We start from the raw sequence: 27,223 nt of genomic DNA, 5'->3' as shown, positions 1-27,223 counted from the left end.
AGAGTCCAAAAATTCCCTCCCTGACTTTGAAAAATCCAGTTTCCTGATTGGTCCTCTGGTCAGGTGTTTGGTTCCCTTTGTTAACCCTTTACAGGTAAAGAAACATTAACCCTTAGCTATCTGTTTATGACACATACACTATAGCAACAATAGTCAAATCTGTAACTGCATATAGTAGTGATATTATATATGGGTCTATTTTACGGGTATTTGTGGACTGGAATTTATTCTGAGTAAAAGACAGTGTCAGTTGAAGTGCTAGAAGCAGCAGTAGTAAAGTAACCCTGGGAACCATGCTTGTATGTAATACCTGAATAAATTCTTGGACCTGAGCAGTTCTTAGGGAGGCATCAGAAATCTTGCAAAAGCAAATTGCATAACATTTGCAAATAGGGTGACCAGACGTCCCAGTACTGGGGGCTTTGTCTTATATAGGCATCTATTGCCCTTCAACCCTGTCCCAATTTTTCATCCTTGCTATCTACCCACCCTATTCGCAAAGGTTTTTAGAATATTTCACCCCAAACAGCTGTAATTTTTTGCAGCTGTTTACATAGAGCCAGGTTGTGAGTCCCTTAACCACACTGGTGAGCAGTTATCCGTCTGATTTCTTTTCCAAATGAAGCAAGTGGCAGTATGCATGTGAGAGTTAGGAGTCACAATCTGGCCACTGCAGATACAACACAATTGCAATTGTGTTGATCTTGGCAGCATTTCATGAGCATAAACTCTTCTAGAATAAAATTCCTCCAGCATATAAGGTTGCAAGCAGATTTCTTTAATATCAGGCCTGAATATATTCAGTTCTAGCTTTTTATTATTTATTATTTTTATTTATTTATTTATTCTTTTATTTCTTAAGAAAATATTTTTATTGTTGCCAATACTTAACTTCCACAGTGAGTTTTTTCTTTAGTTTCTCCTTTGCCCCATTTACTTTTTCCCAAAGCAATGATGTCATCGAGAATCTTATTAAGTGTCTGTCTGTTTTTGAAAGCTTCCCAGCTTCCCAGGCTGTCACTGTTGAGTCTGAGTGGTGGCAGCAGCCATCTTGCTGAAGAAGGGCTCTGTCATCAGCACAGTAAACAAGTTTATATTCTGAGGCAACAGTTTCATCAGAAGAAATGCTTTGGCATTTAAATAAATCAAATATTTTATTATGTTATTAAACATTAAAGTTGTCCACAGCATGGAAGTTTGTCTAAGGTCTCTGTACATTGCCTATCCCTCTACTCAGTGAAAAGAATGAAATCACATGTTAAGTCAGAAGGCTGCTACTGGCTGTAATTCAAGGGGTAGATCCTTAGATACTGCAGATCAACATAGCTCCACTGATTTCAGCTGAACTATGCAGATTTATGCCACTAAAATTTTAATCATCAAATATTTTCCAGTTCTTTCATGACACTCCATAACTTTCAAAGGTGGGAGAATACTTGAATGAGTAAATGTACAAATATTTTTACATTTTACTATACATGTACAATATATTACAAAATTTAAGAGTAAAAATTATTAGTATGAAAACACCAATTGGAGAATTTTAGGGTGAGCACCTAAGGGTATGTCTAGACTGCACACTAAGCCCAGGTCTGTGGGACCCTGGCTTGTGGACTCGGTGTTTCCAAGCTTTTGCCTGAGCGTCCACATTGCATTGTAAACCTGGGTTTACAGTTGCTGGATCTGGGGGTCTCAGAGGTGCCAACATATCCAGACTGCACTATGCAGATCTTCTGACTCGTGTCTGTGGCTTGACCTGTATCCATTACAGGGCTTGGAAGCAAGTCTCAGTGGGAGTCAGGTTTTGACCACTCCATCCCTAGCAGTGTCCTGAGCCACTCAGAATCTGAGTCCTGAGTGCTTGCCACCTGAATCGAGCTGAGTTGTGTGTGGATAGAAGGGGGGCTTTGGCTCAAACCTGAGCGAGAGCCCGGACTTAGTGTGCAGTGTAGACATACGCTAAGTTACCTTTTTGTTAAGTTTCTTCACCACCAATGGCTCACTTCTTAGGCCCCACTTCTTCTACCTTTAAATACAATCTCTCTCTTGTTCTTGTACCGTTATAGTAACTTAATTGTCAGAGAAATAAATTGTTAAATCAATCATAAAACTCCCATTGATTTTAATAGGAGCAGAATTAGGCCTTTAGTCTCCCTTTGCTCTTGTAATAGAATCTTTGGGCTCTGTTTTCTTTAGAAGTGAAGGGCCATAGGTTGGCCTCAGTCCATACAAGAATAGTGCTCCCATTGACATCAGTGGGAATTCTGCATGTGGTTGAAGGATGCTAACTATGTAACTCTTATTGTCATTAATGGGATTTGCTCTGTAAATCCCCGTGCCTTGATTGGAGAATAGATTCTTTTGTTGGGTATTTAATTCACAGAGGAAACACCTAATCCAAATGTTCCCTAGGAGGCATGATAAGTAAGTCACAAGAGTGAGTAAAGAATTTGGTATTCAGAGATACAGTAAAGGCAACATATTCCATAATTATGCACATAAACAGAAGCTTTTCATTCTCAGTACATTTTTTCATGAAATACAATTTCTGCCTTGTTCTCACACCATTATAATAAAGTAGTTTTCGGGATAACAAATTGTGCTTTCTCTAAGAAGTTACAATGAGATCCCTACATAAAGAGAGATAATGACGTGTTGGGAGATAGTGGGAAATATTTTTGTTTAAACACACAAATTTGGAGAGATAACTGGAGAGATAACCAAGGACAGAATGTAAGGGGGAAACTAGAGAGAGAGGAAACATTAGTCTTAAATAAAGGAATCTAAAACATGAATTGTTAATTTCATCAGAGACATTATAAATAGCAGGGGGCCAATGATCTCTTGAGCCAAATGCTAGTAAATTCATGCCTTAAATTCAATCAGCATATCTTCTAAATGTAACAGTCCTGGCAGCAAGAACAGGGGAAAACAGCACACACACACCTACTCAGTTTGGCATAGCCTTCTTTCAAAATTCAAACCCAAAACCTCCTATATATCCTAGCTTGAACTAGACTGCTTAAACCCGAATCCTGTACACATCATTCCAAGGCCTCCAGCTTGTCCAATGCCTACTCAAAGTCTGCAGCCCATGGAAATCACTGAACAAATCATGAGAACTCAGGCCTCCTTGTGAATTCATCCTCTTTTGGCACTGGAGGTAGGTTGCTGCCTAATTCTTAGGAAACAGTTTTACCTCAATTCTGTGAGGTCTGAAGAATCAGCAACAACCCAATAACTCTGTCTTTGTGGAGCTCAATCTGCTCATGGCTGCTAAGATCTTAGGATAAATTTTTCAAAAGCTCCCAGAACACTTTGGAGCCTAAGTACCTATGCTGTATTTCTTCTTTTACCTTTGAAACCCTGTAGGGACTTTACACCTTTGCAGGTGGGGGCAGCATGCAGAAATCCAACATATCTAGAATCTCCTCTTTGTAATGAAAATATATTTAATATAATAAGGGACGATAGCGTAAAGCTGTATGATGGACAACAGATCAAGGTCCAGTGCATAGGAATCTTATGTCAAAGATATTGATGTCGAGGGAGGGAGTAATCTATTACGTACTGATCTGCTGATTACAGTTCAGCACTCCACTCATGGTTTTGCCCTAAACTTTGTAATCCAATTTGGGGATTTAAAATTATGCCATGATTAAACTTTCAGCACCGTGTCACCTTTTTGCTAAGTTACCAAATATTGTGCAGTGTTGTTTAAAAAATGCATTTTTGTTATGAAAGAACAGTCAATATTTTTACAGTACTGCTTTGATAGCTGAAAGAAGCCATTAATTTCTAGTGGTCCTGAGAGTATTTTTATTTGGAAGGGAAGGGGATGGAAAGAAAAGTTCAGGCCTGTTTTACATTTAGTGCAGAGTAAAGGAATGTTGAGGAAAATGCATGTTCCACATTTGCTTTAATGACAGATGATCATCTGATATATATGAATTATACAGAAATACAAGGAAAAAATTAAGCAGAAGAAAAACTGTGTATTATCCAGAAAAGCTGTTAGAAAGACAGTTGCTGACAATGTCTGTGTTTTGTGCTTCAATGGGAAATTCTATGGGCTTTAGGCTTTCTGCCATCAACAAGCTGCAAAATGTATTTCTGATGCAGCCTGAAACATTTTACACTATTAACATTATTAGAGGTGGTTTTGAATTAGAAACTCTCTTTTTTTCAGGTCAAATTGATTATTATTGTGCCAGGAAAAAGGTTTTGATAGTTTTCATTCCAATTAGTAAATTCCTAATCCATATTATGGGGAAATGCTGAGCTGATGTATGCTTGATGCACTTTGGACCCTTTATTTGGTACAGGGGGCAAACTTTTAAAATTACTTCCAGTTCTGGAGAAAATCCCCATTTCCATGTATTTGCTAATGGGTAGTAGAGATGTATAATGAGTTTATTGATTATTCTGTAAGTAGAAATAGTCACATAGTTATTTTCCTCCACATTCAGTACCTGAATCACAGGAAACAAAAGTCCTCCTACACATTGACTACTGAATGTCTTAAAAAAAAAATTCAGTGGATTTTTTGAATCATAGTGAAATCTTTTACATATGAAATCTAGACACTGATGTCAGTTTGGTTTCACAGAGTAGTCTTATGTTGATAACAGAACTTTATAAAATACCCCACACCAGGAATAACACTATTTGGAAAAAAAAAAAAAGTTGGAAGCTCCTTTTCATAAAATGTTAACTGATAAAGGGCAGTTCATCTGAAATCTGTTTGTACTGGTCATATCTAGCCTACTCTTTCAATGCCTCTTTTGTACAGAGAAACTATTTTCTAGTAAAAATAGATGCTGGATCTCTTCAATTGATAAGTGCATGACTCAGTAGAGAACATTGTATGTCTTGGAAAGTGGATAGCTCTGATGCTGATTCCCCTGTTTGGAATATGGGTGAGAGTATCTGCATAGATAGGCTGCTATTTCAAAGGAACTTGTAGGACCTGGGTGCCCAACTCCATTTGAATCTCTCTGGCTAACTTCCTTAGGCTCCCTTGAAAATTCCAGCCACAATAATAAAAATGTTTGTGACTATTTGTCACCTATTCATCCCAGATATCTCCATGAGGCAATATTATCAGAGATGACTGGAGTGCGTCTGTTGAATGTGAGAACTTGAGATCACAAAATTGCAAACTGAAGTTTGAATTTTGCTAAGTTGACCTGCCAAAAACATGCTTGGGGTCCTCTTCTGAAAATCTATCCACTTCTCTGGTGCCTAACTAGGAATTTAGGTCTTTTGGAAATCCTCTCTTAAAAGTTTATCCTTTTTCCTGCTAATTATCCTTTTGCAGTCTATGTAAAAGATGTAACCATTTTTTTTAGCAAGTTGCTTCTTGTTTGTGATAAGATGTACTGATTAGAGTATCTTTTCTGCGAATGTGGAGTATTTCATAAAGTCTAATGATAGATAATGCAGACTTTCCTTTAAGTTAAGCAGTAGAAGCCTGTGCTTTTGCAAAAAGGTCATGTATTCTATAATCAATGCAATTTACTTGTTAGTGTAATATATATATGTATCTGGAAACATATTTTTACAGCATATCTCACTATCCAGCAATAGTTTTCCAGCTTTAGCCCAGCTACTTTATCACTACAGGATTTCAACAATTGTCTCAGAAGTACTTCTGCTGCTTGTGTCCATCAGTGTGTACTAGTGTGCAGATCATACTACTACTGAGTAGGTCCAATAAAAAGATGGGGAAGGAAATAGTTGAACAAATTCATTAAACATTAAAAAACAGTAATTTAAAGGAATATCCTTGTAAAGGAGGTGAATTAAGAGGAATTATTATGACCAGATTTATCATAATGACTCACATAATTTTTCTGTTTAGAAAAGCAGACAGCATGGGCAAAACTCTACATTCTTTTGCATAGCTTCAGTAGAACAGAGTAGAATTTGGTCCCAAGTGTAATTTAGCATTAAGTTATATGATGATTAAACTAGTTCTGACACATTTTGAAATCATGACAGATGTTGAAAGTTACCGATCGTTTTCAGTGGATTTCCAGGATGTAAGGTAGAAAAGATGTATTATGGCAAATAACACAACATTTTATTATTTTTAGCTGTGATTCAAAAGAAGCAGACAGATTTGTGGTCACCAAAGAAGTATTTGCATTTGTTGTTTATGGTATGACATTTTACATCAAAGCAAAGCTCTAAACTTTGACTTTCAGCTTTCCAAATTAATAGTGAAACTGTGGAAAAAATATCCAGACTGAAGATAAATGGAGGAAAAAGCCACAGAATATCAAATATATCAGGTGCGAGTATGAAGTTAAGGGATTGTATAGGATAAGGAGACAGGGCTCAATCCTGCAAAGTGCTGAATGCTCTGGCCTTGATCCAGCAAATCACTTAATCCCATGCTCACCTTTAAACATGTAAATAGTCCCATTGATTTCAACGATACTACTCATATGCTTAAAGTTAAGCATGTGCTTAAGTATTTTGCTAGATCAGGACCAGAATGTTCAGCACCTAGCAGAATCATATCTATCTATCTATTTCTGCTCTCATTTAAATCCACAAAATCCTTGTGTAACTCCACTTAATGGAGTTACTCTGGAATTATAGTGGCGAGAGTGAGATCAGAAACAGGCCCGAGACCTGAGTCCAGATTATCTCATGGGTTTTACCATAGGAGGGGACTTTTTAATTAGTAACTGATGCCCACTCCCTAAAACACAAAGAGAAGCCACACCAAAATATGGTGGCTCCCCCAAACTCTGCGGCTCCGTGACTCCAATGGAACCATGCTATGAGGGATTCACTAACTAGCTTCCCAGGTTTCCAAGCCAGGTACAAGAGAAAATTAATAACCTTTGGAGTATTAATATTTTAATGGGCCAGAGAAAGGACAATGTGCATCTCCTTCCCTTCCTCCCTGGATTCCTTGTACTCCATGCCCTTCCTTCCATGGGTCCTGGCTGGCCAAGGAGACCCATGCCTTGCTAGTATTAGGGTACCCTTTCTACAGAGATGAGGGGAGATTCATACTGGAGGGGTCCTTTGTGTGGTGATCTTTGGTACGGTGCCCTTGACATTCCTCTGTTTTGTTTAGCAATGGTAGAACCTCCATCCTCCCCCCAGATCCAAACATCCCTGACCTTTGTGGAAGTTTGGATCTGGATTAAGATTTATGGCTTGTGGTCATTTCCACATTTTTTTACTGGCTGAAGTTATGATTTTGCTGGCCTTTGCCTTTACTTGCTCTTTAAATAATAGTTCACTAGCTGGAGTAGGTAGGATTGTTCACACGTAATAATGCAACTGCCTCCCCCCTACACGCACACCATCAATTGATACACATGTAAGAAGCTATCTCTCCCCACTTCTCATCAAGGCTGACTAGCAGATACTGGGCTTTTCCCAGTAAATGTAAATTAGAGAAGTTCTGCTTGGTCTTTTTTTAATAACTCTTTTTCTATGGATATTTAGAGCCAGAAAAGTTGTATAAAACTGACTTGTAAAAAAATGAAGATGACCAGTAAAGAAAAAAAAATGATTTGCTCCATTTTGATTGGTATGATTTTGCCATTGTCTTCAGTGGGACCAGGATTAGATCCTTTATGCAGAGAAATAAAAAAAAAGAAAGCTGACATGGATTAGACACATAATGCCCAAGCAAATAAAGTAAACAAAATGAAAATGCTGAAAATTTCCCTTCTCCTCTTTCATATATATTGTGACAGACCCAGGCCAGTGTGGTGCAGGAGTCTGGTAGAGGGCAAATATACTAGTCACTGGCTGAGTAATTTTCTGTTCCCTGAGTGACTAGAGCAGGGGCTGCACTGGAGTAATCAGGAACCTGCTAGAACCAATTAAGGCAGACAGGCTGATTAGAACACCTGCAGCCAATCAAGGCAGGCTAATCAGGGCACCTGGGTTTAAAAAGGAGCTCACTCCAGTCAGGGAGAAGAGGAGCTAGAGGAGAGGAAGTGCGTGTGAGGAGCTGGGAGCAAGAGGCTGTGCTGTGCTGCTGGAGGACTAGGGAGTACAAGTGTTATGAGACACCAGGAGGAAGGTCCTGTGGTGAGGATAAAGAAGGTGCTTGGAGGAGGCCATGGGGAAGTAGCCCAGGGAGTTGTAACTGTCATGCAGCTGTTACAAGAGGCACTATAGACAGCTGCAATCCACAGGGCCCTGGGCTGGAACCCGGAGTAGAGGGTGGGCCCGGGTTCCCCCCAAACCTCCCAACTCCTGATCAGACACAGGAGGAGTTGATCCAGACTGTGGGGAAGATCACTGAGGTGGGCAAATCTGCCAATAAGCGCAGGACCCACCAACGTAGAGGAGGAACTTTGTCACAAAATCCAGTCTTTGATGTTTTAACCGACTAAGGACAGTAGATCAAAAAAAATGTTCCAAACCAAAGTATGATTTCTAAGCTGATGGCAAAATATGGATTTAAATTCCTACAATGTTCAGTTCTGTTCATTTGTGATCATATTTGTTTTTTGGAATGAAAATATTGGGTTATTTATTTAGGTTGGAAAAACTGCACAAATTTATCTTCTTTAAGTTATTTTCATGAACAGATTTAATGTCCCTTAGTTACAGCAGGATCTTGATGTGTTTACTGACTTGGTGGGAACAAATGCAATTTTAAACAAATTTGAAGGTACCAGTTTGCATAGCTTATTTGATCCCAGTTTGGGTATATTGATGTAGTGTGGTAGGCAAGTCTTCAGCAGTAATTTTGGTCTTCTGTGATAATATTTTAAAAATAGAAATAACTTGTTTCTGTTAGAAACAATGACCTCTCCTTTGAATTTTACATATGGATGATTTTCTGTACAGTTCTAGAATCATTAGAAAGTTATAATTTATAATATAATATTTAAGACTTATTTTCTTTTCCCTATTTTTCTTAAAATAACTATGTAATTATTTAAAATTAACTAAGGTGTCCAAGCAAGAGAAGGTAAAATTTGTGTCATTCTCTGGTCACATTTTATATAAAACTAATTTTTTTGAATTCTTTTTCAATTAACAGTACTTTCTTAAATCAAGCTTTTTAAGTATTCCTTTTCTTGATGTATTAAAAAGCAACTATTCATAGTATCCTAGAAATTAGACATGGACTAGACCGATTAGGTCACTAGTTCATCCCCTGCCAATGCAGGATTATTCCCTTTAGTATATTCCCAAATTGCCAACTCCACTGGAGCCAGTTATATACTGTACATGTATTTTCTAACATTCATCTTACTTCTTTCCTGGTAAAAGCTGTACAACATATGCAGGAATTCAACAGACTTTAAATAAAAGGGAAATAACATGAAATGCCAAACTTATTGACATTTCAGAGACAGTTTATTTTAAAAATCCTTTTTACTACTCTTGCTCTCCAAACCGTGTCTTAAAAGACAGAGATTAGCAAGAGTCTTTGCAGTAAAGGATTTGAAAATTCTTCTTTGTGCTGGTTCTGCTGATCTACAGTATGTTGTGAGCTAAGTCTCTGGCTTTGTTTAAAGCATAAATCAAATGTTGTCTAGAATTTAGCCATACTTCACATTTGCCTCTGGTGGCTTCATTTTTTAACTGCACTAATGATTTGTCAGAAGCTTCTTACGTGTTATTAAGATGGGAAATAATATTTAAAGGGGCTAGTTTCATATCTGAACCAAAAAATAAAGTACTGAGACATTAAATTCATAGCTGAGAATATTTACAAACCATGCCAAAACAATATATGGCTAAGTAACAAATATCTAGTCTTCTATCACCACTTATGTAGCATGTTACTCATATTGTGTGATTGAGTGTGTCACTCCACTCAGTGGCTATCATTAGAAAGTCAGCTTTTGCCCTATATTTTGAAAAAGGAAATCAGAGCTCTCAAGTGTACTAGAATTTGTGGGATATTCCACAAGACAAACAGAGCCAGACTCTTCATCGAGCTAACTTTTAGGCATGAGAAAAGTGCTCAGTGACAGGGCTAGGAGCCAAGAGTTCAAATCTCACCTATTCTTCAAACTGCTGCTTATACTTCCATGCACTCCATAGCCCTTCTTATTATTGCAAGGCCAATGCCCCCAATTTAGGAGGTGGCCAGGTATCAGTATGAGCTTCCACACTCCATTTTACAAATACAGTGACAGAGCTATTGCACAAAATCATTTCTGGCAAGGCTTGAAATAGAAGTTGAACTGTCTAATATAACAAAATCAAGTCTCTTCCATTCAGTCATATTGCCATTCACACGGAATGTGCCAAATCTGTGTGCTTGGTTAGTTCATGTGTAATCACAGCTCTAACCACCAAACTAGACTCCCCTCCCACAGCCAGGAATAGAACCCAGAAATCCTGATCCCCAACAATGCATTACTGTCTCGCAAAAATATCACTATGATTATGAATTAATTGTATTTACTTTGGTAAGCTGCTAACTTGTATGGGCCAAGATCTTCTTGAGTTCCTCTGTCTCTCTTGTTCTCCCTTATGAGGGCCAATTGGGACTGCTGCTGTTCAAAATTGTATTCCATGCATCTGCCTTTTTTTAAATTCAGGAATCTTATAAGGGCTAGGGGAAGTGTGGCTGGATTCTTCTCACTGTCCTCTCCCAAGGAGGGACAATTGAAATCTGGAGGGAATTTGGACAGCATCTATGAGGCCTTTTCCTTCTACAGCTCTTGAATTTCTGCTTTCACAAATGCTGGCTGAGCAGTTCCTCAAATATGTATGTGTGACATGGTGCAGAGGCCCTGCTCTGTCCCCGGTCATATAGGCTCACACAAGTGCTCATAACAGCAACAGAACAGAAAGCGAGAAATGCCCTGTCCTCTGATCCCAGGGCTGCAGGCCTAGATAAAGAGCTTCAAGTTTGGGAACATTTTTTTTGAGGTTTGTTATCTGTCTCTCTGTGGCCATGCAATAAAGTCTTCCCTAGAAATGGAGATCTGATTGGCTGACCTTATGTTTTCTTCTTGCTGAGTTGCTTCTTCAGCTAACAGTATGTTATCAGCATAATGGTTAGAAAGAAAAAAAATTCTTGCCTTGCTGCTCTGTAGATGTGGTGGCTGCTGTTGGAGAGACCCTGTTTTGGCTGAGAGAAAAAAAAGCAGGGTAATTGCTGCCTCCAGCTGGGTTAAAGGGTTGCCAAGAGAGCTGCTGAGTGTCTCTAGAGACTGGCCTTAACCACGACCCAGGATCCAAACACCAGTGAACTTTGGAGACATTCAGATACAGTCTGAAACTTTGCAGCTCAGGCTGATCTCTATATAATGATCTCTATAGTCTTCCCTGTTAAAGAAACTCCCTGAATGGTGGACCCACCAGTCTGTGAATAAATTAAAGAATTCTGCTTGGTAGCATCATTTGCTGCAGATTTGGATCAGGGTAACAAAATAAACATTCCTGCCACCTTCATCTTCATGATGGTGAAAGTCATGAACCATTTTGCACTGCATGCAGAAATTTGCCTTTCCTCCTTCTTCACAGCTGGGAATTCATGGAAGGATGATAACTTACTTCAGCTGGAACAGAAGCACTTACTGTCTAGCTTCCTTTTCATGTTTAGAAGCCCGTGGTTTATTCCAAATGTAATAATGGTTAAAAATCCCTCTGCATACATTTGCACTTATGTTAACAACATCCACTTTAGAAGACAATAATCCTGGATAACATGGTAATTGATTTACAGTAGGATGACAAAACTCATTACCAAATACATTATACTGTAATGAGGAAGTTTGGAATTGCAGAGTGCTCACTGTACATTAAAACAATGACACAAAGCTTTGAGAAATTATTTGGGCCAGGTTTAGAACAGAAAACTAAAATGCAAATAGCATAAAGCATGAAGAAAGAAGTCCTGACCTTACTGAAGTCAGTGGCAAAACTTCCAGTGACTTCCACAGGGCTAAGATTTCACCCCGTGATTATCTTTCATGTCTTGCTCTGATACAGGGGCCACTTGCTTTCTTTCCACAGATACATCCATAACTAATGTAAGCAGGATCCCCAAATTTAGAACACACAGAACTGAAATCGCATCTTCCCCTTAACGCAAAGGACTTTGAGCCAGCACAGAAAGGGAACCACAGAACCATATGTCCCTGGCCTATCTCCATTTAGGGCCATGCTCTCCAATTCTCTCTTCTAACAGTATGGCTCCCTTGGCTCTGGTACCCGCACACCATGTTCTCCTCCAAGAGGTGCTGCAGGCATAGAAGCAAGTTAATGCTAGTTCCATCAGCAGTGACATCAATGTAGATTTTTGCTGGAAAAAAACATTCCCTGTAGAGTGGAGCATGCTGTGTCCAGCAGCTACTTCCTGTTCCTGGAATACCACCTCTAGTCTCTCAGAACCCTGTAGATCTCATACTCAGGGTCTTCCACTGAATCTAGAAGCAAGAGGGATCATGATGAATGAGACATGGTTTCCTTTTCCAGATTATGGGCCTTTTCTGAGCCACTTTGCTGCTTAGGGCCATCAACAATATGTGGTATACAAAAACAGAAGAAAAACTAATATGCAGCTTGTCTGGGCTATCTTAGAGAGGACAGAAAGGCTTGAGACAATGCTCCTTCAAGAGATATCATGTATCAGCAGTGAAGGGCTTAGCACACTTTGAAGTTCTAAGTAATGGGAGTGCATGTTACTGCCACCTAATGGGCAGTATGCATAAGTATTAGTGAGTATGCAAAATACTGCTTTCATTAGGATTCATGATCACATTCTCTCTCTCTCTGTTTTTTTAATTATTATTATTATTCTTTAGCCAATAAAGAAGACACAAATGGTTTTAAACCCAATACTAGTGAGCACTAGAAATGGAGATTCTTCTTTAGCTGACATGGCTGTAGCCATGAGAATTTTGGTCCTAATTCCTAGCCCTGATGTTGAATGTGTGTGGTTTAGCTGATGACCATGACATTTGCATTTATGTACTGCATTCACAGATTCAATGAAATCAAAACTAGCAGCTGTTACTCATAAAGTAGCTCAGCGCGACATGGCTATTGTTATAGAAATGAGGCAGAGCCACAGTCCTGCATTCAAATACTGAGAACTGTAGGAATAACTGGATGTGATTCTGAACTTTGCTACTCAGGCCATCTCTGATTCCGAAGTGTAACAGTGAGCTCCAAGGGCTTTGAATGTTTTCTTTTTATGTAACAGTCCTATTATCTTGATACAGTGTTTTATGTATTTCCGATTACATTGTAAATGGTTCTGAGATATTACAAAATGGATCATCTGGATGAGGTTTTACTTGGCAGTATAAAATAGTTTTATTATTACACACTATCTAGTTTTGGTGTATAGTAAAATTAAAACAGACTGTAGGAAAAGGGTCCAGGAAAGTTATAAAAGCTAGATGTTTAGACAAGATCCAAGTGAAGGGTTGAATTGAAATATCAATGACTTTTATCATCTTTAACTTTTTGCTCTGTCAAGTTGTTGTCGCATTAATAATGTCACAGGGACTCTTTTATTCTATATGTGTAAACTGTGTTGCACAATGGGACCCTGAAATTACTGGAATACAAATAATAAAGGCATCCTCATTATCGCTGAGAAATAGTTAGAAGTGCTGTGAAGATTCAAAAAACCAAACATTTAGCATCTAAATCATTGCTTGAGTGAATTTTGATGTCTTGCCACCCCGCTTACCTAGGAAAAGTAGGAAGATGGTTGGTGACTGCAAAGCTATGAGCCTATTTCTTTGTTCAATGGGAAGATGCTCACATTTAGAATGATATTTGGAGTAGATTTCACTAAAGAGCTCATAGCTGAATGCCCACAGCCTCCTCTTACTGCAGCAAAGCGTAGCCAGTGACTATCATAGATCTCAAGGAGATTTATACAGCTGTTACCTAACAAAACTCCTTATTTCTTCTGGTGAGAAATGGTCTGATTGCTATTTTAAAAGCCAATCTGCTGTACATTTAATTAGAATTTATCGATGTTTTATGGAGTCATGTCTCAATTCAAGTTTACTTAGGGATGATTATCTTCCACGTTCTCTTGCTGTGCACAGATCTGGTAAATGAGACTGGAATCAATCTTCTTATTTTTTCTGATACAACCAGATGTTTTTCAATGGTTACATGCCACAAGTGTGTGTGTGTGAGAGAGAGAGAGAGAGAGAGAAATCTATATCTTTGTGAATCTCTGTATTGATGCTCACAATAGTAACAGGAATCACACATCAATATCAATGAGGAGAGGAAAAGACCATTAGCAGTGAGAGACCAGATATGGTATTGGAGCCTAAAAGCTCCATCTCTCTAGCATGGGATCGCAGGTGATACAAGGTGAATTCCACAGAATAACTTGAGTTCCAGGCAAAATTTTGAGGTTCTTGGACCAATTGTTAAAGTGGGTTGAAATAGGAGGGGAAGCTCTCATCCCCAACAGTCAAGGGAAAGGGGAAGTCGTGGACAGAGTGCTGTTCTCCTAAGCTAGGGCGAGGAGGAGGTGACCTCTCCTTCCTTCCCCTGAACATCAGCCACTGCTCACAGGATTCCCCTGGTACAGTCCTGAGGTACATAAGAGGTTTATGTGCCTCTCCAATTATATTCTGAGTTTGCAGAACTTCTGTGAATTCATAGACCTGTCTGACATGTATTTACTAAAAGGCAGGAAAGAATGAAAACTGCCAAACCAGATTTCTTCTTGTTAAAAGGAAGTCTGTACTGAGAGTTGGGCATACATGAACACCTCCACTCTCTCACAAGCTTAATGGAGAGCCCACAGATCCCAGACACAGGGCCATTAGCCCCTTTCAGCATAATACAACTTGCTATGCCTTTTTGAACCATCATATAGAAATTTAATTGAGAAGAGAGCTTTTTAAACCTATGAAGGGTTGTCATTTTCTATTAAACTCTACCAGTTCTATGGAATCCTACTGGTTTCATGCATAATAAATTCTGTAGCCTTTTCCCTACAATAATTGAGTGCTTGATATTCTGTTTGTTTGGCTCAGCAAACTTCGGGTCAATACCTCCTGATTGTATAGGGATTTTTCAATCCATCAGCCTGTACCCATTGATGCAAGTGTGCACTTCTTTATTTTATGCACAGATTTTCACCTCTTTTCTGCAAGTCTGACCAAACAACTCCAGCAGGTAGAATAAGCTGAATTCACAATATTGATTTCAGCACTTTGAGATTTATATTCATGTTTCTCATTCTAACAGTTATAAAATTATATTTGGTTGTATAATTACAATGAAATTCTCTTAACTCATCAGTTGTCACAGACTTAGGAAATTGACTCCACAAGGGTATTAAAAAAACCTTGTTTCTATGGTAGAGTGTGTTTTAGCACTGTGCAAAGAGTTACACATACAGTTTTCATTAAAAGTAAATGAAGCCAGGTCTGGCACTTAGAGGCTAATATAAGGATATAGAATTTTTGAGAATGAGAAAAAAAAGTACTGTGATGTCCGCTAGTATTTAACTTTTTTATCTTCTATTGAAAGCTGAAATTACTAATTTACTGCCATAGTTATTTCTGAAAGTGTTTAGTTTATTTGTGCCTTAAATTTATAAAGTGATTCCAGCAAAAGTGCATTGAATTTGATACCATTTTCAAATATTTCTTGTAGAGCTGAAGTAAATATTACATGTATCTAGGACGTTCGTCATTAAACTATTTGTGCTTCAAATTGTTGTATTAAAAGTTGAGAACCATTAATATGTGCAGGCTTTACAGGACACCAACAAAAATTACTGTCCACCGATTTTAAGAAACTATAATTGAGGTGTGTTATGTGTAAATTAATGGAATTATTTGTGCACATAAATACTGCATGTGAGAATAAATAATCCTTTGCCTGAATGTTTATTGCTGATAATCTGAAGTAGTCAGCAAATGACCTCTCTACCTCCAGGGGTTGAATGGAGGCAAGAATCTTACAGTCTATGCAGCCTCTACCCATTGCCATATTAAGTGCTACCAGACAAGAATGCTAGGTGAAATTCAAGCAAGTTTTGCATGAAAAAGATACTTGCTCACCATAAGATTAACCTGGTGAGCATGATCGAAGGGCAAGGGTCTTTATTAAAGGCCTCTTTCTCTCATGCATCTAAATAGAAACTTTTTTTCTGGGCATTAGGTTCTGGAGCCTGCCAACCAACCCACACTTGTTGAGCAGAGAAGACCTCAGTTGCCTACAAATGCTTTAGCTCCTCTGGTATTTCCCAGGTTGTTTAGGGCTTTGCCACAGGGAAGCAGAAACATGGTATATTGCTCCAGGAGCAGACTATGAATCACATTAGGACTCCGAATCACACTCTGTTCCCCCATTTCCGATGTGAAGGAAAAATAACACTATGCTTTGCAAAGATAAATTCCCCTGCTATGCCAGCCCATCTGTCCTGCCTGATACATTTGGATTGACAGGGGACACAGCCCCAAAAAGTTTTGACGCTTTTCAAGTCATTGTGGACCAGTGGAGATGTCACACACCAATGCAAGTCCTGCTTGGCTCCATAATAAGGATAAGAACTCCATCTCTGGCAACCCAGTGGCATTAGTGAACTGAATTTGTTCATGTACTGTGGTCAATGGTGTGAACTGACATTACTTTTGCTTTGAAAATTACCACCGTGTCTACGCTGCTATGTATACTCATGCTGGCTCAATGGCAGCTAGCATAAGTGTATGTACGTGAGCAGTGGACTCAAACCCCTAGCTCATAGTGTAAATGTAGCCTCTGAAAGTGTTTGCAGTCCTCCCTCTGGATGTCAACAAAGCACTTAGATTCCACAGTGATCAGCATGGCATAAGAACCTGAACAGAATAAAAAACAACAGCAGCAAAAACTAGTGGTGCTATGTTAGCAAGTACAACATAAACTACTTCAATCAAAAGTTACATATGGTCGTCCAAACTATGTTAAAATTCTCCCTGATTCATTGGAAGTTTAGATATAAGTTAATAATGCTGTATGGTAGCCGAAACAACATATGCAGCTTGGGACTGCATACTTCACAGGCCTCACATAATGAAGCAAAGAGGCAATTTCATTTGGACTAACCTGGTAGTAAGCACTATATTCAGTAGCAAGCATTTGCAGGATCAGGCCCTAAGGTATTCAATATTCATTTATGTGGAATTCGTTCCAGAATCAGTCACTTTCAAAAAACTATTCTTGCCATATATTTTGAGTATCTTTGCCAAAGAGAATAGGTTCTTTGTTGTAGTGGATAAATACTGTGTGAAATAAAACAACTGTTCTTATTTATTCAGGGTGAGATGTTAGGCATGTTGCCTCATCTACACTTAATGCCTCCCACTTCATCATATACTAGTGATGGGTCAGACTTGCAGCCAACTGTATAATCAGAGATGAGCTGTGTTTATATAATTAAGTGGTTTGGAACGTTAGATGAAGAAAGATATAATTGGCCCTCTAGCAGAATTTGTAAAGGTTAAAATTAAACTGGAAATTTCTTTAAACCATAAATTCACTAATAGCAGGATAAATGTGAACATGTTGTTCTGATTTCTTCTTTTAATAAATGGCTCCCTTATGGGACCATTCCATCACGTCTGACATGATTCTCAATTATGCTGCTCATTGATTTTATTACACTTTAATGATAAATAAATAAGAGATGCAATATTCTAATAAAGGTCATTGAAACTGGCCCTTTTAGTGTTTCATATGCTGCTTGTAATAACTGCAGTTAATCATACTTTAGAAATGGCAAATAGTCTCCCGGTTTTCTAGGAATTAGCCCAAAAGCAAAGAGGCTTTCTGGTGTATTTCCCCTCTCCAATATGAAGCCTGAATAACTGGGCACCTACCAAAGATGTCCAAATTCCTTAGAGACTTACACATCAAATCATCAAACCGGTACAGACCAATACTCCATCTAGTTCAGTGGCCTGTCCTTGGTCATGCCAGATGCTTTGAAAGGAAATGAAACTCAACGTACCCAAACCGATAAATTGTCCAATTATTATACCATAGGGTGAACCGAGCTGGGGATCTGCTCATATCCTGAAACAAGAGTATTGATTTTCCCTTATAACTTTATCCTGGCTAGCATTACTAGAGGTGATGTTAAGACATTAAAGTCTAATGATTAAATAAAAAGCACAAAGGGTCATATTACAATAACTTTACTTGCTTTGAGTAGTACTTTTACCCATGAACATTGACTTCAGTGGGGTGACTTATGGTGTAAGGTATTCTTCAGTGTGAGTAAAGTTATCATGATCTGAACCCAATGCACTTGATCAATAACATTCTGCAGCAGAATTTTTGACCCATTATTTTTGTGTATTATGTAAAACAGTATCCTTTTATCCACTTAAAATTTGTTGTGTTTTCAGTTCATTGAGAGTTCTCTTCCTGTATTACATAGAAGAGAGTAAATAAAGGCTTCTTGTTGTCTTCTCCATGGCAATTTTGGGGGGCAAAATACTTTTGGTGTCAAATGTACCAGATTTGTTCTTAGTCTAAAGATGATTTTATTACAGAAATTTTGGTTCTGAAATTTGAAACTCTGATCTTTGGACTGAAATAAATAAAAAATGACCAGACTATTTATCTGAACATGAAAAAATGGATTGTTTAGCATGATTTTTTTTCTTTCATAACAGAAGTTTTACTTAATTCAAACTTACTATGGATTTAAGTTAGTTCTCAATGTGGACAAGTGCCTTTAATATATTGGAAATCATCTGGCTTAAAAATAACAAAGCAATATGTGTTTGAAAATCACATATTGCAAATGCAGCTGTGTTTATTTCAGTGATTACTTATTAAAATAAACACAAAGTGATTATTTGTACATGTGATCCCATGTACATATGAAAATATTCAGACAAATGCACTCAGTGTGTTTATTTAAATCTCACATTAGAGATACAAATCAAACGTGCGGTGAAGCACCACTCTCTTTTTGGTAAACTAATTGTAATTCTACATTAATGCAATAGTATGAGTGTGATTTTAAGCATACATAATACCAAAGACTTAGTCCTTCCTAGGAACAAGTGCCCTTCATACATCTGAAGACACTAGGCTTAAAAATAACAAAGTTATGAATGTTTCCATTCCAATGTGTATTGATTTAAATTTGCAGTGGCATGGACATTCAAACACACTTTGTGCATTTATTTAAATCTTAACATAAAGATGCAGCCACACTGGGCCAGATGCTCAGTTGGTGTATATCATGCTCCACTAGAGGCAAGGTAGTAACATAATTTACATTGGCTGAAGTAGTGAGTCCATTTATTTGAGTAGGTAAATGATAGTTGTTCATTTTTTTCTCATAGAATATCATTTGGAAAACTACATTATCTATAAGGTGCCACAGGATTCTCTGCTGCTTTTACAGATCCAGACTAACACGGCTACCCCTCTGATACATTATTGTAGTCTAGGTTTATGTTTTTAAATTCACAAAAGTGAGTTAATTCGAAGTTATGTTTCTGTCAACAGCATTACACATATTTATTAAGGTATTAGAGCTAATAGCAATGCAAAATAATATATGACTTGAGTACCTTAAGAATAATTTAATATCATGAAAGAATAACTCACACAATCCAACAAGGCTTACTTTTATTGTTACCTTAATAAAGGTTTTGAACTCTGGGTATATTACAGTCAATAGAAGTCAAAAGTAAATAGAGTTTCTATAGCCAAACCTCTCCCAAAGCAGGCATTAGAATTACTGATTGATTGGAGTGGTTCTTTTTCTGAAATCCTGGAACTCAAAACCACAAACACTTAGGTAATGTTTCATAATCAACCATTCCTTTCCAGTACTAGTATGCACACTATATATCCCAATAGTCCTTCCTGAGAGATTATTTGCATATTAGTCCATTCATGATTTAGACCCGGCAGCGATAAATACATTGGCGTATAGTTAGTGTACATCTCCTTTTTGTACTTTACACTGGGGCCTGATCATCAGATGCTTTCTTCCTCACATGGATCTTTCCCTGCTTCATCTGCATCCCTTCCCGTGGACACCCCAGTGAATCTAGGAGTGGGGCACATAGGGAAGGACTGTGAACTAATTGTCCTCTGTGATCATCACTTGCTGACCCCGCAGATTTCCCTGCAGAGACCTCAGAAGGAGTCAGTGGTGCTTGAAGGGTCATTAACTCTCTTTATATGCCCTCCATGAAGCACCTGCAATGGGTTGGAATCAATAGCAGGATGGGTTCTGCTCTGTGCATCAAACTGGTCCCTTCTGTGTGGATCTGCCACACCGGATAGCTTCATCGCCATTGAACTCCAAGCCTCTGACTCTTGAGGGGATACTTTGCAAAGAAATGTATTAGAAACCTTAGGGCATTTTCCTGTCTTTGGCACATGGTAACTGTCATCCATGCCTTTCTGATATACATATGACCCTTTCTCAGTTTTAAATTTCTTCCCCAACCCTTACAGTTCTAAAAAAGCTTTGAATACTTTAGCCCATTAAATTCTATTTTACCTTTCATGTTCTCCCATCTCACTTTTGAGGTGACAGATAAGCAGGGTAGTGATTGTAAGCTTATCATTAATGCGTGTTCTTCATTATACTTTCTGAAATCCTGTGTGGTGCCTGGCTAGTGGCAGTAATTTGTTATATTCATCTGCATTCTCATACACAGGCAGTGTGTGAATATAACATCATCTGGATGCCACAGCAATCCTTGCAATATAATTAGTATGAGTAAACTACAATAAATAGTCCCTTGATCAAAGCAAGAGAAAAATCTCTCATTTTATTTATGTCTTCTGCCAGAAGTTATGATCATTTACTTATGTCCGAAGTTACTGTTTCCCTTTTAATATTCCTAATTGTATTTGGATGGTTTCTATGAAGACTATTCAATCGACATTATTCAGTAAAAGTTAGATAGTCCTAATGCAAAATCCTCTGGAATGTTTATTAAACAATTATACTGAACTTCCGGACAGTTTTATTTCTGAGAAAGTTACAATCTTATTATGCCTCCAACTGAGTAATCCCACATTGCTGAAAATTCCTAGAACAATTTAGTGAGCAGTACTGAAAGCAGATGCAGCTGAATTAATAGAAAGAGTAGCCATTCTGGATATAAAGATATATTCCAGGAAAGAAGGGTATAGCAAAAAAAAACATTTATTTTTTTAAGACGTAGGACAACTTAAATAAAAAGTATAAAGCAGTAGTGTGCAAACAAGGAAATATTAGAGAAATAAAGAACGCATAAAGTGTCTTAACCTACTAAAATGAGGTTTCATGCATGTGTTATTTATATATTTGAAGCTTAATGGAGAATATGGAGAATGATGTTAAGTTAAATGTATGATTAAGTAGTTCTTGAAAAGTATTAAACCTCAAATGGTTGAAGTTTGTTTGCTTTTCTGAATGGGATTTTGTGTGTCACTTGCTGTAAATCCATTCAGATTGTCTTTCGTGTAAGTATTCTTTAATCAGCTGCTAACTAATAGCTGCTATTCCTCTTAGTCAATAATACATGCATGGTCCAATCCAAAATTCCCTGAGAAAACAAAAAAAATTCAATGGGCATTGGATCAGGCCCATAGTTTTGACTGTGAATAAATCTAATTAATTCTGGTTTTCTGTAATAAAAATAATGGGTGAAATCCTGGCCCTTTTAAAGTCAATGGGAATTATGCCAATGATTTCAGTGGGACCAGGATTCTAGTTAATCAGCAAGCTAAAAGAAATGGGAGAAAGTGGGAAGGGAATTAATTTAATGAAACCTTCAGGACAGGCTGATTAATTTTATGACCAAATTACTGTAATCCTAGGTTCCTCCTTTCTTAATCTCAGCAAATAGTTCCTAACAATCCAAGGGCTGAGATATGTTCATAAAACTACTGTTGAATCATCTTGAATTACAAACATTTTTTTAAAAGATGAAGTCTTTTTGTGGCTAATTCCTGAATAGGAAAAACAGCTGTATACATTCAATATGTCGTTGATGCAATAATTTACCTGGCTGTAGTCAATTTTCACTCCAATAAGGGCCAAGTTCCCCATTTCAAGTTTAGTTCTTCATATAGTTTGTGCAAACAGTCTATTTATTCAGAAATATAAACAGTGCTGCCAGATCTCATGATTTTGCCTTAGCTGATGTTTTTCTCGAAGTCCTGTCTCCTGGAGTTAGATGAATATATGATACTCTCTGCTTCCATTTAAAAATAAATTCTTACCCTCAGAATGTGGAGAAGAGCTTGAAAACAAGACCCTAAAAGCCATAAAAATTCAGAAACAAGAAGACAGATTAAAAAGAATACTGCATTTATTTATTTTTTTTAACTGCGATTTTAAGCCAAACTTCTGATTTGTGTGTGTTTGTGTGGCCTGACTCTGGATTTTTTGAATGCATAGGGTGAGCAATAGTGTATAAACTATACACAGTTTAATGAATGCAGGGAGCAACCAATGAACACTCTGTTCATCATGTTCTGGTTTATAGTGACTGTCAAATAAAGATTCTGTGATGTACTGAAGAATTCTTCATTTAAACAACCCTCTCCCCACCCCCTTCTGCTAGTGGTTTCTTCACAGGGTTTGAAAGGTTTTTCCCTACTCCAGCTCTTCCATCTTCTCTATTCATTGGACTGTAACCCTCACAACAATTTTAGATGCCTAGTTCCAACTCTGCTCTCCCAGCTGCTGTGGGAGCCTGGTCTCCCAACTTGGCCTAATGGAGGAGGTCAACACAGAAGGAAATTTCTGTTGTGGTAGTATCCCATTATAACTTGTACTGTAACTTCCCTGCTTTAGAACTGATCATCTGAGAATCCTCCCTTCCAGTCAGGAAGTGGAGGCAAGGAAGGAATTTGGACATTCTCTTGAGGGGGCCAATATTTCAGATGTGTCTCATTCCAGTGGCACTTTCATGTGGAATATTTATAACCATTCTGTCAGGGGACAGGTTGGAGAGAAGTAAATGTCTTGGTTAAAGAAAGCCAAACAGGAGCAAGAGACTGGCTAAAAACACAATGGCCCTGGCTCATGTGCTGCATAAAAAGTACCTTCATAATATATCTGAACATAAAGCACTGTGTACAATCATCATGCCCCACTAAAACCACCTTTGGACTAGCTCAAAATCTCTAGCCTCTACAGTGTTCTAGTTGTGACGAGAACAAACTCATTCTGGTAATGGATACCTGGAAACTTCCATTGCAAACACACACACACACACACACGAATTGTGCCTCCATTGTTAATCACTTTTGTTTTATTACTTATCAAATTATTCAGTGGTAAAACTATAAATATTTTGACTATTACACTCAAATGCTCTATAAATACCCAAATCAAAGGGGCAACTTGGCAGCTCAGGCAAACATTTTTGTGGTCTGGGATTCTGAGACATCTACTTTATAACTCTGTCAGGCCGAGTGTTCAGCACTTTTCCAGGCTGAAAAATCAGATCTTAATCATTCTTACTCATAAAATATTTAACCTTGAGGTAGCAATCTTTTTCTGTAAACATGCTAAGATCAGTAGGAGATGTATGTGGACAATCAAATTTGTTGCAAATCTTTTCTGAGCTCAGCTGATGTAGCTCATCAGAATGTGTTTAACAGTTATCCATCTCCACAGGAATGTTTATAGATAAGATGAAAGCAGCACTGCTTATTAATCACACATTGTATGTTTGACTCCTGCTCCCTTCCTCAGTCTCTTAATCAACTACATCTGGTTCTTACTGCTTAGCTACACAACTTACCTTTCACAGTGAAACATGCTCATTGCTACAGAAGCAGGTCCAATTTGATTAAAAACAAATTACTAAGTCAAGTAGTCGTGACTAAGATCTGAGCATCAGCTAACCATAAATATGATCAGTTATAGAAAAAAGTACTGAAGGGTATAAAAGAAACCTCAGCGGATTCAATTGTCATGGCTTCCTTGATTAAAATAGAGATGCATCTATCTATAGCAGCTGGATCCAGGACACTGCATTTTCATGTTAATACTGTGTAGAAGACATTAAACAAGATGTTAGTGCAATGCTTGTGTAAGTCAGAAACAAAGTCCGCATTTTCCAGTGTGGCACTATCTTTGTTGTGTGTTATGGCAGGGCCAGGGTCTAAGCAACTAGAAAGAATAATCCAGGCAACTAAAAATAACAAACCAAACCAAAACAATCAGTCTTTGGGGTTTCCAATTTATTTAGAAGGTCCTTGTACAAACAGATTATACAGCCAGAAACAACTCTGGCCACATCCCCTTCATTCAGTTCAACAGGCTGTAAACTATACACAAACAATATCAAAGCAACAACAACAGACAATAACAGTGAAGTGGCTCATGTCTTCAAAGATCTCTGTTCTGATTTCTGGTCAACAATGCCCATCTTTCTCTCTCATTAGCATGGCCAGCTCCTTTTTAAGCTTCTGAGCCTCACTTGAGTCAGCTCCTTTCCCCACTGAGACTTTGAGATCCTCAGCTGGGATTTAAACCAATGAAACCATTTTGCTGACTGGTCTGGGGCATGGGAATCAGCAGCATCCCTTCCAGGAGATTTGAGCAACATATACACTGTTTTACATATACAGGGCTCGATTTCTCTCCTGTAGTCAGTTCTGTTCAGGGCATCGAGCATTTTGAAGCCAATTACAGCCCCTGCCTCTCCACCACAGCTGCTCCAGCATCAGCATAACTTAGAGCAACTTATGGGATGCTTTCTTTTATTCCAGTTAATCATGGCACCTAAAGGATGGTAGGCCAGCTGAGAATTGGGAGACTAGAACTGCATACTGCCCTAACCTCTACATGCCTCTTTCCCCACCTCTGATGAGAGCTCCCTCATGATAGGAAAATTCTCAACTAGGCACTGGCAGGGCCAGCTCCAGGCAGCAGCGCAGCAAGCAGGTGCTTGAGGCGGCCAGCAGAAAGGGGCAGCAGGTCTGGATCTTCGGTGGCAATGATGCGGCGAGTCCCTTCGTCCCTCTCGGAGGGAAGGACCTGCTGCCAAATTGCCACCACAGAATGAAGTGCCACCAATTGTGGCTTTTTTTTTCCCCCGCCCTGGGCACTGGACGAAACTTCAGTGCTTTTATACTGCTTGAGAGATGTAAAGTGGCTCTAAGAGGGGAAGACAACCATGCTCCTTCTCCCATGCATAGATAAGAAACCTGCAGTGCTTTAAAGTCCTGATGTATTGTCATTTAGATCTGGTTAGGTTTTGTTGCATCTCTATACAATTACAATGGATTCTAAAAAAAATAAATTAGTCTATTACAGGCTGCCCAAGAGATGCCCATCCACAATAGCTGTTAATTCTCTGTGGCTACTGTTTGTAACAAACAATTGTTTTGAAACAGCTCGTAAAATCATTAGATTGGTCACCTATTGGTAACATTCATATGTATTTTATGAATCTCTTACTAATATTAACCTCTTATTAACTTCAGCAATTGTCTGTCTTGAATCAACTGTGGTGTTAATTATCAGCATGTGTTCATTTCACATGCGAACAACTCTCAAATAAATTCGTTTTTATTTGGGAGGACTTCAGTGACAGTGAAGATGTATTGAATTAATCCACAAGGCCCCCTGCTTCTCTGATCACTCCTTGACTCCAGTGTCTCCTATCGCCATCCTCTGCTCTTTGAAGTTCCCCCTTAAAACACCCTGCTGCCCTAAACCCTCTAAGCCCTAATCTCTCCGTCATAGACATGTTAACAAAACAGATGCACATGCACATTTTAAAAATCCTGGAGCTAACCAAACACATGCTGGATGTCACTGCTCAATTACTTTTGATAGAGCCCTACTCTCCTGATCCTGTTTTCATACATTATCTATTTAGACTGTGAGCTATTCAGGACAGAGACCATGCTGTATAGAGTTTCACATACTTTTGGCACTACGTAAATTATAATATTGTTACATGTTATATAGCAAGAAGAACTTCTGGTAGCATCGGTAGTCATTGGGGCAATATGTGGGCTATTAGAAAAAGATAGGAGCTTATTCACACCATCTGATTTTTGCATATGAATTAACGGGTTCTTTGTCGCTTTGTAAGTTCAGCATGTGATTGTTTGCAAGGCAAATTGCAACAAACTCCTGTTTCTGTTAAGGCAGGATTGAACCACCCCAGTGAGGTGATAGATGGGCTCAACACAGCAGTAACAAGATGTGGTTTAGGTTCTGTGATATGGAGGAGGCCAGACTAGATCTAGTCATCCTTTGAGGCCATGAACACTATGACAAATGGCCCTATTATGTTATAGGTTTTAGCTCCTATTGACTTCAGAAGAAGTGTAATGCACAGAATGATGGGAAGGGATGGCTTCAATGAGAGATCTGAAACTTCTTCTTACAGTAGGATTCCTAGCCAATCATTGCTCTGTCATTACAAGTGTGCACAACTGGTACTTTTCCTTAAAATACCCTTGTTGTTACCTTTTCTCTTTCACAGCTCGAGAACTACATTGTGGAAAACATGAAGTCGGAGATGGCCCAGATACAGCAGAGTGCAGTTCAGAACCACACAGCCACCATGCTTGAGATAGGAACCAGTCTCCTAAGTCAGACGGCAGAGCAGACGAGAAAACTCACAGATGTTGAAACCCAGGTCTGTCCCAAGAGCCATATTCTACAAGAATTTACTGCAGACAACCTTCCCAACCACCTCCTTTTACCACATCATCACAAAGTAGATTTCAACATGGTGCTCCAAGAAACATACACACTTTCTGTTTATTGGTAGCAACAGCAATGATGACTGATTCTCATTATGTAGTTTTCTTTATACTTAATGAAGATTGGTTGGTATATTTAGCTTTTTATGTGTTTGTCAGGACTAACCAAAAAACTAACTAGCATTTGACTTCAAATAAATAGCCCAGCTACCAACAGTGAATGATACAAGTGTCAAGCTAAATAAATAATTTTAGGTTAAAATATCTCCTTTGATCTACATTATTACTTGCCACTTTATATTGAGAAATGTTATTTATTTTCTCTGAAATGTTTCCAGACATTTGAAAAGTATTGTATACGTGGAGTTTTTTACAGGTCCAAGAGAAAGCAACAAACATTCATTCGTCAAGTGCTATGCAGTTTACCATTTGTTATTCTACAAAGTTTTACAATGTGGCATGAATATAAGACCATTTCATAGGTCATAGCTTACAGAGGCTTGCCTACCACCCCCCACCATGGTACTGAGTATTAATAATTTCAGTGCAAACTAGCAGACAAATGTGCTGTTCTTATAACCAGAAT

General features: G+C 38.3%; 1 protein-coding gene across 1 annotated transcript in view; it reads left to right on the top strand.

Moving 5' to 3' along the window:
• ANGPT1 (angiopoietin 1) overlaps nucleotides 1-27,223 on the top strand; it is a 213,948-nt gene that overhangs the window by 76,463 nt on the left and 110,262 nt on the right. Inside the window, exon 2 of the mRNA XM_075063187.1 lies at nucleotides 26,415-26,570. Within this exon, the coding sequence (XP_074919288.1) occupies nucleotides 26,415-26,570 (156 nt within the window). The remainder of the gene's footprint in view (nucleotides 1-26,414; nucleotides 26,571-27,223) is intronic.

The sequence above is a fragment of the Chelonoidis abingdonii genome, chromosome 2 (genome assembly GCF_003597395.2).
Source record: "Chelonoidis abingdonii isolate Lonesome George chromosome 2, CheloAbing_2.0, whole genome shotgun sequence".
Lineage (NCBI taxonomy): Eukaryota > Metazoa > Chordata > Testudines > Testudinidae > Chelonoidis > Chelonoidis abingdonii.
The sequence above is the reverse complement of the archived record's forward strand: the minus strand, read 5'-3'. Positions and strand labels throughout refer to the sequence as shown.